The sequence below is a fragment of the Phaenicophaeus curvirostris genome, chromosome 2 (assembly GCF_032191515.1).
Source record: "Phaenicophaeus curvirostris isolate KB17595 chromosome 2, BPBGC_Pcur_1.0, whole genome shotgun sequence".
In the NCBI taxonomy this organism is placed as follows: Eukaryota; Metazoa; Chordata; class Aves; order Cuculiformes; family Cuculidae; genus Phaenicophaeus; species Phaenicophaeus curvirostris.
Window position 1 is genome coordinate 74,587,332 of NC_091393.1, and position 13,161 is coordinate 74,600,492.

At 37.3% G+C, this 13,161-nt stretch overlaps 1 protein-coding gene across 1 annotated transcript in view; it reads right to left on the reverse strand.

Moving 5' to 3' along the window:
• Window positions 1–13,161, reverse strand: part of PRKD3 (protein kinase D3) — a 41,804-nt gene that overhangs the window by 13,068 nt on the left and 15,575 nt on the right. Inside the window, exons 4-10 of the mRNA XM_069852495.1 lie at window positions 12,683–12,840; window positions 10,938–11,127; window positions 9,355–9,432; window positions 7,642–7,825; window positions 6,006–6,129; window positions 3,735–3,812; window positions 1,830–2,106 (exon numbers count right to left, since the gene is read on the reverse strand). Coding sequence (XP_069708596.1) covers window positions 1,830–2,106; window positions 3,735–3,812; window positions 6,006–6,129; window positions 7,642–7,825; window positions 9,355–9,432; window positions 10,938–11,127; window positions 12,683–12,840 — 1,089 coding nt within the window. The remainder of the gene's footprint in view (window positions 1–1,829; window positions 2,107–3,734; window positions 3,813–6,005; window positions 6,130–7,641; window positions 7,826–9,354; window positions 9,433–10,937; window positions 11,128–12,682; window positions 12,841–13,161) is intronic.

The following is a 13,161-nucleotide window of genomic DNA, read 5'->3' on the forward strand; positions in this document are numbered from 1 at the left end:
TTACTCCTTCCAAATAAATCCACTATTCTAGTGTTTGAAATGCATAAGAATAAGGGCTGAAAAACTGTCATTTCTGAAGAAATCAGTAATGCCAGGATTCAATATGTAACCTATTCCAGACAACAGCTTGTTAACCTCATCTTTCTCATCTCAGCTCAGAAATATTCCACAAAAACCTCCCACTCCAGTCACCAGGTACAAGGTCAGAAAGGATCCTTACCCTTGGGTCCTGGAAGAGCATCCTCATTTCTAGCTACTTTCTGACCAGAATGTGGTATAAACTGACTATAAATTGAGCTGTCTTGTGGACAGGTGGACACTACAAATTCCCTGCTGTTGCAAGTGCTTCAAGCATTAGCAATGCCTCCCTGCTCTTTTGGTCTTTTCACTTAAAAGAACATATTTGACTCTTTATAGGTGTTTGTTTTTTCAACTAGAAGTCTAACTTCCTTAAAGGTTCTTGGTATACATTTCACAGCTCACAGTGTGCAGGAAGAAAAGGGATGAACTGACATTTTGTAGGCTTTTTTGGAGTTTAAAAACAAACCTGATGAATTGTCTAAGACTATGGCAATGCATTCCACAATCATAATAGTTTCTTATAATCCCACAATCCTAAACATGCCAAAATACTTCCTCCTCTCTGTACCTATCCTTGCAGCTCTATTCCCTACTAATGTCAAGTTTTAATATAAAAATGTTATTATTTGTATCTGAAAAAATATTTATTTTGGTTAAAGGAACTGTCTTGCACGTCTCTCAGCAACATTAAACCTCAGGTTCTAGAAAACCAAGCTTTGGCGTATGTATATTTGGAACTAAGAATTTCATATCTTAAGAGGCTTTTTACATATGTATAAGGCCAGTTACAAGGTACCATCTTACAGGTAGGTTTCTTCACTGTAATTAAACACTGTAAATAATTACCAGTACTGTCACTGCATAGTTTACCATTTCAGACCATGGTTGTATTTTCAGAAAGTGCCTTTACACCTCAGACTAGCACTTACACATTCTTAACTTTGCTGATGCACAAAACCAGATATCAGAGATGAAAAATTAATCTCAGACTCCTGCAAAAGAAAAGTTCACTAAAGAAGATGAAAGAGTAGCTGGAAGATGAAAGAAAATTAAAGAATGAAAGCATAATTCTCAGTACAGAAAGTGAATGAATGGCGTTGCAAGGAACAAAATGTCTGAAGAGAAAGAAGACAATATATAATTTAGTAGAGCCTTGATAATTAATACGATCCTATGCCAGAGAAAGAAAGGGAAGATGAGCACATAAAAGGAAGAATACTTTTCATTACTACCCACAGCTCAGCATCACTGGCAGGATCTATAATACATTACATAACTAACTCCTTTTCTTCTCTTCAGATCCTGACATCTAACAGATACAAAATAATATACAGGGGATAACACCACAAAGCATCCAAATTAAGTTCTTTCAGATTATATGTATATAATCTGAATACATATATATATTTTCTAAATTTATTAGAAATATCTATCTATAATAACTAGGTTTCTGAATGAAAAATGGGACCAATGTGTGAGTTCTTAATGCTCCTACAAAAAAGATCTGCAATATGCATTTATATTACAAATCTGATTCTTGACTACTATTTCCTGCTACAACAGGTGAAAGGATTTGCCCACCCTCCACAAACCTGAGCGTCGCTTTAGAGACTTGCAGAAAATTACGGACCCAATTCAGCATAGAATAGACATACTACACTTCACTCTAAATAAGCACTTTTCTGAAAGGAATCTCTACCATCAGCAGCTTCAGAATATGAACATTAGCGCCTTGTCTCCCTGCTTACTGTGATCTTTTCCTTGTCCTGCCGCAGTGCAAACGCTAGCTTGAGGAGTGACTGGCATCAAAGCCTGACGAATGGCTTTCTCCCAGCCCTGAGCTACGTCAAGTCCAACTCCGGTGGCAGCAAGAACAGGACTGTGATGACTGCTGCCATTGTTTTCGCCAACAAAGTACACCATCGTGTCAGTGATGATCTCAAAACAGTATGGGTTGCTGCCCTGCACCACGTTTGAAAAATCTCGAGGTTGAGTCACCTGGAGAATTTCTGAAAGCGGAATCTCCTGAAGAAAAATATTAAAGATTAAAAAATGAAAACGCACATAATCTTTTAATATACTGATATTGAAAACTTAACGTGTTTGCAAAGAAATCAAAGCAAATATATCAAAATACCGAAACAAAAATACCAAGCTTCATAATTAATGTCAAACTGTGCATGACCACTGCCCACCCACAGGTTTCTGAATTCCTCTGTACAAGCCTAGAGACTTCCAGCCTCACCACAGTCCCCTCTATACAACTGCTATTCTCTATTCAGATAAACTGCATTTATATTAAGCATGACACACAGCCCCACTGCATACAAACGATGTACAACTACAGAATGACCATTTCTTCCCCGTAGTTTGTATGGCTTAGCTAGAGAAGAACATGACAGGGGGAAAGATGTGAAACAAGGCAACACAAAGAAGAGGATGTGGTTATATAAGCCAGTCAATAAGCACTGCATCATGTATCAGAATCTGTTTTGGTAAAGATTCTCTTTCATATAGATATTAATTTCTACTGACTCTTCTGTCTTTCCAGTTTAAGATCATAGTACAGGCAGTACTAGAGAACAGATCTGGAGGAAGAAATGTTTGCAAGTTCACACTAGCTGGAGGAAGACATTCCACATACACAGGAAGGTGTAAAGGTGCACATCACTTGCAAGAGTAGTGTACAAGCAGATGAACACCAGGTTGGTATTAGGGGCACAAGAGACAGTAGCTGATTAAGGTGAAGAGTAAATAAATACAAAGGCAACAACTGTGAATTATTCTAACAACAGAAATAACTTGAGGTTTAAGCAGTTAAAAATAGGGATGCAAAGGGGCAAGTCAAAGGACTAAAAGCAGTGACACAACTGAGCAACAACCAAGGAACATATTTTACCAGCTGTGTTTTGAACGTACAGGGCAATGCAAGTCTCAGGGAGGTCTGAGAAAAGACTGCATTGGTCAAGATAGGGATGAAAAGGATCTGGATAAGTTTAGCTGGGTGTATAGACAAAAGGCTTGATCTTAGAGATGTTATAAGGAAGAAGCTGCAAGGTTTGGAACCCCACCTAAAGGTGTAAGACAAAAAGGGAAAATCCTATTTATACATTCAAACACATTTTTTGAATGTTCAGCCACTGAACACATTACTATATTAACAATACACTAAACTTATTGCTAAGTTTTGTTTACATAATGCCAGGCTACACAATAAATTCTCTAAATCTTGCTTGAAACTTTCAGTTGAACAATTTGGAATAATTTAATTTTGGGAACCCTGAAGCAGGCAAACTTTCAGTCACTGCTTCGAGAACGCAAAAATCCAAGCCTTTATTAGACTGGCGACCAAACAAATCCTCTGGTAATCGTCAAGAAAGCTTAATATGCTCAGCAATTCAGGAGAACAGTACACATAAAATGTAAGGAGAGACATATTCAAGGGAATTAGAATAGAAGGTGCAAGCGACTTCTCAAGAGTTAGTCTTGGTTCCTCTCACTTATAAGCTTTGGCCAACAACTAACCTGTCACAGTTTTGATTTAAAAGGATATGGAAATAAAGACAATATTTATACTGCTCACAAGCAGATTTCAAATCTACAAAGCACTGAGTAAATCAAGTGCAACACAATTAATACTCAATATTAATTACCTTGTAATATTTTGTTCCAGATTCATTTTGAAATAGCGTGAGGCATTTGCTGTCCAGTCTCCAGTAATGTCTTTTTCGCTACAAAATACACATAAAGGAATAAAATCACTGGTATGGTTTTGTTATCCAATTATTTAAATGAGATAAATGCTTTAAATGACTAAGACAATCAATTAACATTAATCTACAGCTGCATCTTAGACTAGATACATGAAAATAGACACTCTGGGAACAAAGATTTTATTTTTAACTTAAGAAAAGACTCGTAAAATTATTTCCATATAACAGGAAAAAAACCCTACTTACCTTACAGTAATAGCAGTGACAAGAGCAGTTATCCCCTACAGGAAAAACACTTACCTATACAGGTTTCACTCCAGGTGCATGTGCTCACAAAACGTGAATTATTTTAACTTAGTAACAACCGTGGGAGTCAGGCTTTCTCCCTCTGTGCCCTCACACCAAGACTGCAAGAGTTCAAGGACTTAGCAAGCCTAACAAGTCATTAATTCTTTCAACAAGACAGAATTTTATAGGGTCCAAAGCCCATAGTGTCAAGACAGACGGAGATTTCAAGTGGACAAAATAGCTGGGGGGGGAGGGGTGGGGGCTAAGAATAAAAATCAAGAGAGGCTAAAGGGCCATTTTCTAGAAGTCCCCACGACTGAGAATTATCTTCTACACCAAAAAGTAATATGAATAAGCTGTTGCACATAACTGTCTTGTAGTTTTAAGCAGAGGAATATCCCTCAAAACAAAGAATCTTTTAGACAGCTAATATTGCTGTCTACGACCTAACCTACTTGGCTTGCATCAAGCTCATGTAGTTAGAAACCCATTTTTGGTTTTGCGTGACAAAAACTCAACACTCAACTCTAGCCTAGCATGTCAAAGTTTGAAATATAATACAGCAGAGCTTAAAACACTTCAATCATGGGGAAGTTAAGACTACCTGCAGAAGGTAGACAAAGCAAGCTAGGACATGAATAGGACTTCTTTTCAAAGGCCTTTTTCAGTAGATGTCATCTAGGTAGCAGCCAGACTGACAGAAAAAAAAATAAATCAAAATCAAACTAAGGTAAGGTGTACAATCTGATCACTGTTCTACAGGGACGTCCAAAAAAGTCCATGGAAAAATGGACTGGCTGTACTGAAAGATTAAATCACAGCCAAATAACAGATTTGCCCTGCACAGTTCTGCCAGAACTTTCATCTGCTACCTGGCCTTAGTTTTTCCACAGCCAGCTAATGACAAATGTGATGATAAATCTCATCTGACATATGCCAGATACTCATTTTGGTTTGTCATAAATACACCTAGGTATTAGAAAACTCCACTTTAAAGAAATGTTTTGTAAGGCAGTTTATGATCAACACAACTTAAATAACAGTTCCTCAAAGTTCCTTAAGTCCCCTTCAATCAGACTCTTGCACAGAGGCAAGAATGCAGAAGTATTCATGCTGTCTTGCAGCAGCAGCCTCAATAAGACACCCTGTTCTTCACAAGATCTAGGAACTTCTTGATTTCATCCTTTTCATTCATCTACCCAGAGACAAGAGGACTCACTCTCTCCCTTCTTAGGAAACCAGTTTTTCTTCCTAATCTTCCTCCTAAGCTTACCCAAGAAGATTCAACTAATTATTGGTAGCACTGGAAACAAACAACAGTCTTTTTGGAGGATGTCTGCATAGCCAAGGACATGCAAGTCAAGCCACAACTCTTTATTCCATCAGTGACGAGAAGAATAGTGAGTTTAGGTGGAATGGTGTTCCATAATGCTTACTCTAAGAGTGAATTTCCAGAAGAATGAAGGGCTCCCATATCTACACATAAATACTTATAAACACCTAGATTATTCGAATAATAGTGTCAACCATTTCAGTACTCATTATTTTAAAGAGACTTGCACCTTTTCATGTAGTAGAATAAGAACCCTGATACAAATGTTTAATTCAACTCCTAAACAGAAATAAGACATAGGAAATGATTCCAAATTATTATCTCAGGAAAGCTGAAATCTTAAATGTGCGATTCATCCAGGACAAGTTAAGAGAGGGAAAAAGGAGAAGGAAAAGTACTGTTTAATCATGACAGGAAGAATTTTTAATAAACTACAGCTTCTCCTTTGCACCAGATTTCTTCATAATGAACAGCATGACTAAGTTATTTGAAATGATACTGTAAATCAGAATAGTTAAATAACAGAAATAAAACACATCAGTTTAAAGAAATAATTTAACTTAACGTAGGAAGAAGCTAAAGTCACTGACCAGATTGTCTCTACTAGTATAGTGGACCATCCATCCTTCCTTCACCATTGTACTGCTCTTCCTCTTTGTGTGCTTGATTGACTGTACAACTCTCATGAGAGGAATATTATTGCTTGTTGAAGGACTGAAAAAGATATAACAGTTAATAACAAGTTAAAATACAAGAGTATTGCAATCGTACCAGTACTACACAATTAGCCCATAATTTTCAGGAACAGGTACCTTTTCCTCCTAGAGAAACTATTTCATTGATAGATAAAATTGATAAGGCATCTGAGCTCCCACTAGCTCTCCTACTGCAAGTACTGCAGTACTTAAATTACTCTGTGGAACACAGAAGAAACACACTGGAATGAGGACACCTACAGAAACTATCCGCCCTCAAAACTATTAGCTGAGACCGCTGGTCTTAAACCAGCATAAAAATATAATTAACATCACCATTGCTATTATTTTTTCCTGTCTGTGTAAATTGACTATGCTACTTCTTCATATTGTAATTACACTAATAAAGTTCCCTATCTAGGTGTACTTTCAATTTGTGAAAATATCAAGAGGGGTGCGTTAATTCAAATCACAGCTGCACTGGAAATTTTATCAGTCCTCAGGGATATTAGCTGTCCCGCAGACAAAGATTTGACAATCTCTAACAGTATCATTAGTTAAATGCACAGGTTCCAATATCACTGAGATGGAGTCAGCCACTAAGTCACCTGCTTAACAGAGCTCCTACATGTGACACTAATACAAACATTTGTAAACACACAGAATCACACGGCAGATTCAAATCCAAAAGTGTAAGGATGCTTTAACACAGCACACAGTTACACTGTAGAATTGGCTGCCACAGAATACTGTACAGGCCAAAAAAACTTTAATTGCTTCAAATGCAATTATAAATAAAAGGAATAATCCCACCTAGAGGTGGAATACAGAAAATATGCTACTTCCAAACAAGGAAGTCCTTGAGCTATAAATCACTGAAAGTTGAGAAGGTATCACTACATACTCTTCCTTACAAACCTGTTACTAAGCACTGAGCTAAAATGACCTTTGGTTTGACCTAATACAACTGCTCTTACATTATTAAGAATGACTTAAGTAAATCAGGATGACACTGTTCCGTACAACACAGAAAGTAAAAAAGAACAGACTTGATTAAAGGAGTTAGGTAATAGTTGTTATATACAAGATTTCAGAAAAATCACATTTTTATTAAAAATGAAAATTTCTGCCTAAAATGTATATACACTATGATGTGAATATTAAAATACTTCAAGTTATTGCTTTTAAATCAACACACGTAAACCAGTAACTAAATTAGCCTAAATTCACAAAGATCTTACTTGTATCTTAGCCATGTTAAATTAAGACATAAATTTCACCATGTTCTTTCTTTTTTTTTTATCAGTCATAGCAAAGCACTTTTTCCAATTAGAAAAGGCTAAATTATTTTAATTTATTTCTGTTTCAGATTTGTTTGGGACAGAACAACTTCGCAAAGCGTTTTCAAGTTAAAAAAACACAAAGGGAAAGATTACACTTCAGATGGTAGAACTGGGCTAATAAGAAGTGTTTTACTCTAAGTTTTACTTCACGGTACTGAGGAAACTATGTCCAGAGCAAGGAAATCCACCTGATGGTTTTGACAGCTTCCTCATCTTTGTCTGCATCAAGGTCCGATGGATCCATAAAGAAGATTTTGTCCTCTGGAGGAGAGGGCTCTTCAGCATCATCTAGACCCCGACTACCATCACTGTTCATTTCACTGCTATCAACTTCCATTGGCATGTCCAAGTCCTGGCCTGGGCTAGCAGGTTCTGGAAACAACACAGGATTCAGATATTTCAAAAACACAAAAATAACCCCACATTAAAACAAAACAAAACTAAGAAACCCCCAACAATTCCACAAAAATTCTTCTTCAGTTCACATTTATGGAAGTAAACAAAACAGTACAATCAGAATATACAAGATCCTCCACTTATTGCTAAATGATGCAGAGTATTCTAAGGAACATTATCACTTTTCTTTGCTAAATGCCAAGGCAAGAGAGACCAAATCAAAACAAGAATCCTACTGAAAGAAATAGAGTGAAAAGCTTAAGGTCTAAACCTAAATCTCATTAAGTAATTCTTTTCCACAGGTAATCAGTACAAAGTAACCTTTTGATGGCTAGAGATGACCCAGAGAATTATTCCACTGCAAATGAAATTCTCCGTCAACAGAAACCCAACTCTGTTCTTGCTGCCCTTGTAGCCCACAACAGCAAAAGTAAGAGAGAAAAATGGGGCTATGCTATTGCAGGAAAAGAGAAAAGCAGAATAGATCTTATTCATATCTAACTCCTTGCTGGCAGAAGTTTAAAGTTTCCAAAAGTTGTACAATTTGCACTGTGCAAACCAAGAAATAAGACATACATGGAGGTCATCTGGTCCAACAATCCCCATGAGGCCCTTTCTCCAGCCTGTCGAAGTCCCTCTGGACAACAGCACAACCCTCTGGAGTATCAGCCAGCTTTCCCCGTAATCAGCAAATTTGCTGAGGGTACGCCCAGCCCTATCATGCAGATCATTAACGAAGACATTGAACAGGATTTGACCCAGCATTGGCCTACGGGGTACACCGCTAGTTACTGGCCTCCAACTATGCTTTATGCCAAGGATCACCACCCTCTAGGCCTATCCATTCAACCAGCTTTCAACCCACCTCACTGTCAGCTCATCGATCCTGTATTTCATCAACTTTACGCTGCTTCAAAACTTGTAAGAATAAGACTCTAAACTTTCTTCACATACTGTTCTCCACCTTCCCCTTTCAGGTCTGTGAGGTCTATTCAGAAGACAGTCATATTTAACTAAGGTCTTAAGAATTTAGAGTGGGGCTTTTTGTATTGTTCTGGCTTGCCTTTTTCCCCTTCTCCTTTACCTCACAAACTGCTGGGGCTCACTCTGGCCACTAAAAAGCATGGCTATGAGAAAGCCACAAAAAAATGCTACCTGTCTTCAGAGCTTAACATTTAAAAATATATACTTCATGGTGAACAATGAGCAGATTGGTCACAACATATGTTTAACTTTTGTACATCGAGAAGGCTTCTTCATTTTTTTGTCTTCCTTGAGCAGTCTCAAGCAAAAAATACTGAACTTGCCAAGACTAATTAAGTAAAATTAAAGTCACCAGAGTATAAGTTTTACAGTGAATAATTTTTAATTGTCAGTGATCTCAGGTGAAAAAAATGGGAAGTAAAAAGATGCAAAATACTCAAATAGGGAGTAACCAAAAGCTAATGCATCTTGTTAAGCCTGTAAAGATCTGTCAGTATTTGAAAACATGTCTCTCATCTTACCTCCGTTGAAAGTCACCTCTCCAAGACAGTCTTTAGGTACTTTAGACGCACAACGTTTGTGGCAGTTGAATCTGCAATCTACAACAGAAGATAAATAAGCCCATAATACCAGAATCTTACTCCTATTCAGACACTAGCATTCTACTTCCATGACAAGCTTCAGTTCAGATCCACACATTTGCATGTAGATGAAGACAGCACCGATGAGGTCACTTCCAGAAGGAAATCAACAGTATTGTCCTGATGTCACACACTGATTTGCCCCACCATCATTTATTATGTCAGCACTTCCCCTTCCAGTACAAAACAGTTGTCTACCTCTCTGGCTTTTTCTGTAGTTATTTTTCCATTATGATGCAATTTTTCCCATCCTCTCATCTGTTCCACACCCTTTTTTCCATTGCTATGATTAAAATGTCTCATCTCTATCATTTTTTCCCACCTGTTGTTTAAGACTTGCAGCCATCAGAGCCTCCAGGTTCACATACTTATATCACAGAGCAAATAAGCTCTGCTGTATATCCTCTATTATTCAGATTACAGATTTGCCTGAACACTGAAGCCCCACTTCTGCCAGCTGAAACAGAGTAGACAGAATAACATTATGTCCAGAGCTGGCCTGATGTGGAGATGGAATCTAACTTGGATGCGTGCCATTTCTCCATCAGAGGTATCAGACACCGCCTACTGAACAAAGTCCAGCACACAACATTGGTGATATTAACAGGAATTTCCTTTATTAGCAGCAATACCGATAATTTTCAACTTTGTATCAAAATCATACATTTCAAAACTCCCTACTGCACCCACAAGGGTTTTCAAACTGATGTTTTAGCCCCTTTCGCTATCCAAAGAAAGTTCATTGTGCTTTCCTTTTAAGCCCAGGAAAGAGAAAAATCATTATCTCCCCATTTTTCAGTAACAGCGAAGCCAAACCCTGGAGCAAAATACAATCCTGTTCAGCTTCTGAGTGCTTATGAGGAAGCATCCTAGGAGACCAATGAACTGTCCTTTCTATAGCAATGTTTTCAGTCTATATCATGGAATATGGTTAATTCAATGGTTACTTCACTTGTCTGAAGGGGGCTGGATGAAACAGACATTTCAAATCCTACAAGGAAACCACAAAGACTAAGAGCAAGTCAATCCTAATAAGGCTGAGCAATGGAAAGACCTCTCCATATCAGTGTTTAGGATTCATCATTACAGTTTTCTTTCCTGTAACAAAGCTGACAGATCTGCACTATCCAGCAATAAAGACCTTAAAAAAAGAACTTAAAAATTCTTTAGTAATGAGTCTGGGAGACAGACACTGAAGTATTTTCCATTTTTATAAATCTAGAATTATCCTTCTAGAAATTAAGGTGTTACCAATCAACATGTGATTAAATCTTATTTTTCAGAAAATGTACAATGTACAGTCTACCAAAAAGAAAATGACCACTCCTGTAATCCTCTTAAAAATTAAATTGCCCCATGTCACATTACACCTCCTTCTGGCAATCAAAACATAAACTGAAATCAGTTTTAAACGTAAGATCTTTACTGAAAAATTTCACTGCAGCAGAAAATTAAATGTTTACCTTTACACTGCATTCCTTGGCGAAAAAGGCCCTTGAGCAGCCGTTTGCAATACTGGCATATGGTGGGTCGAGTATAAGAGTGAACAGCAAACGTGTGTGGAACCTTCACTCTGCAAAGCACCATCTTTTCCATCCAGATGGGACGGCCACTCCAGGAGGGAATCCTCTTACTAGGTTCTGGGCAGCAACGCTAAAATAAAGAAGGTATACACGATTTGCGCCAAAACAGTTTTGAGAGAACATTCTGACATCATAAAACAAAACCAAGCCTTGCAGAGAGAAGGAAAGTATGTATGAAACTTAACTTCCACAGATGTTAAAATGTTAAAAATTCACTCTTAGGATTTTTTTCTTTTAAGCAATCTAGTAAGGTTCACAGACAGCTCAAACAGGCCCTCACGTAGGGGTTGAAATGGAAAACACTGGAGGTAAACAAACCAAAATCCAATCACTACCTCAAGTCATCAGCTTTAAAAAGCAAAGTACTGCATGCCTGGACAGCTTACTGAGTTAGGAAAAATATTCAAAAAATCCACAAACAATTTTGGAAATTACACCCCCAAGAAATCCTTGAAGCTAAGTTAAAACAAAAACTTTGGTAATTAAAACAAAAAGGACATTGAGTATTCTACTGAACATTCAGTTGGATAAATATAGTTATGTACACTTATAGAAAAATGTAAAGGAACATGGTCTTGTACATCTGACATAAAGCATTTTAAGATAGCAGAAAGATGAACCGTAAATATGAGAATATATTACTGATCTTCTAAGCCAAGTATTCAAAAGGAGACAGCAAAGAAGAGGTGTCAAAGAGGTACTAAACAAGCATGTAGAAATCATAAAGTTAAATTTCATAAGAGGACAAATGCTTACAGTTCTACGTTCACTGAATAAATCTTACCCATAGTTATAAACCTCAGAATAAATATTTTTCATGACTCAAGACTAAGCTTCATAGCCTCTAGCTACAAAAATTATGTTCTCGAACCAAGCACTCTATACAATTTATATTTTAAACCATTGTAAGAATGTAAGAATTGTTATACCTTAAAGTAATAGAATTAGATAGGTAGGAAAAAAGAAGTGTCAAAATTATTGCTTTTACCCCACAACGAAAGCAGCAACGAAACAAATCACTGCCTGCCCTGTCTTAAGATCCCAATATGGTTGCAGTATAATCACTAACCTCTCAGCCATCATCATAACTATTATTACAAAAAATATTATGGATGATGTTTTCACTGTAAGGCTTTCATCCCCTACACCCTCCTTGATAGGGCCTGGGTTTTTTTTAGATAAACTCTGTGAAAAGCTTAAGAGTGTATCAGAAACACTCTCTTCTCTCCCAGCATAAAAGCACACAATTTGTACGGCTTTAGCCAAGTAACTATTCTATACTTATACCACATTTATAAAATTAATACGTGTAACAAAGAAGACAAGGTGTTTTATCATACCCTAAACCAAAGTTCTCAGAGTTAATACAATCACGAGTAACAGGCTAATATCAAAATCATACACAAAAGTTATAATTGACTTCCCGTTTCACTTCTTATAGTAAAAATAGTTATCAGCAAGCGTCACAGTCTAAGACTCGCCAAAATTAAAAATTAACTAAAACCAGTCATAAGGGTTAAGCTCAACTCCATTGTACTCATTATGAGCCACTTGCAACACTAGCAAGCTCCCCAGAGGGAGAAGGATTTAAAACCTGAAATTATTTCCCCTTTCACATTACGTACTTCTTCGGAGGCAGAGGATGTATGTTCAGCTTGTGCTGGTCTTGGAACTGAAAGCCCTGCTCCTGGTAAAGACACATTTGACAGACGCCTCTTTCTCACTCCACTGCAGTTATTTGGAATCTTGAAGGCACATCGCTTATGGTAGTTTAACCCACAACCTGAAAGAGAAGGTCTTTTAGACAAAATAGTCTCCCAACATTCAAAGTCACAAAAATAGTACTAGTATTTTGATAAAGCAGCTAAAAAGATGATCCCAGGAAATGGGAAAGATAGAAACAGATCGTTCTGTTAAATTCTCTTATTTTAGTGTTCTTGATGAAATTCACAGAAACAGCTTCATTTGCACTACTCGCCATAATACTGTTCTGCAGCAAGCCCTGCTCTAGAAACATGGTCTAAGATCCTGAAGCAGATGACTGTCATCATCACTTCTCCCTACACCAGGCGGCTTTCATCACTCACTTTAGAGCACAAGAGCC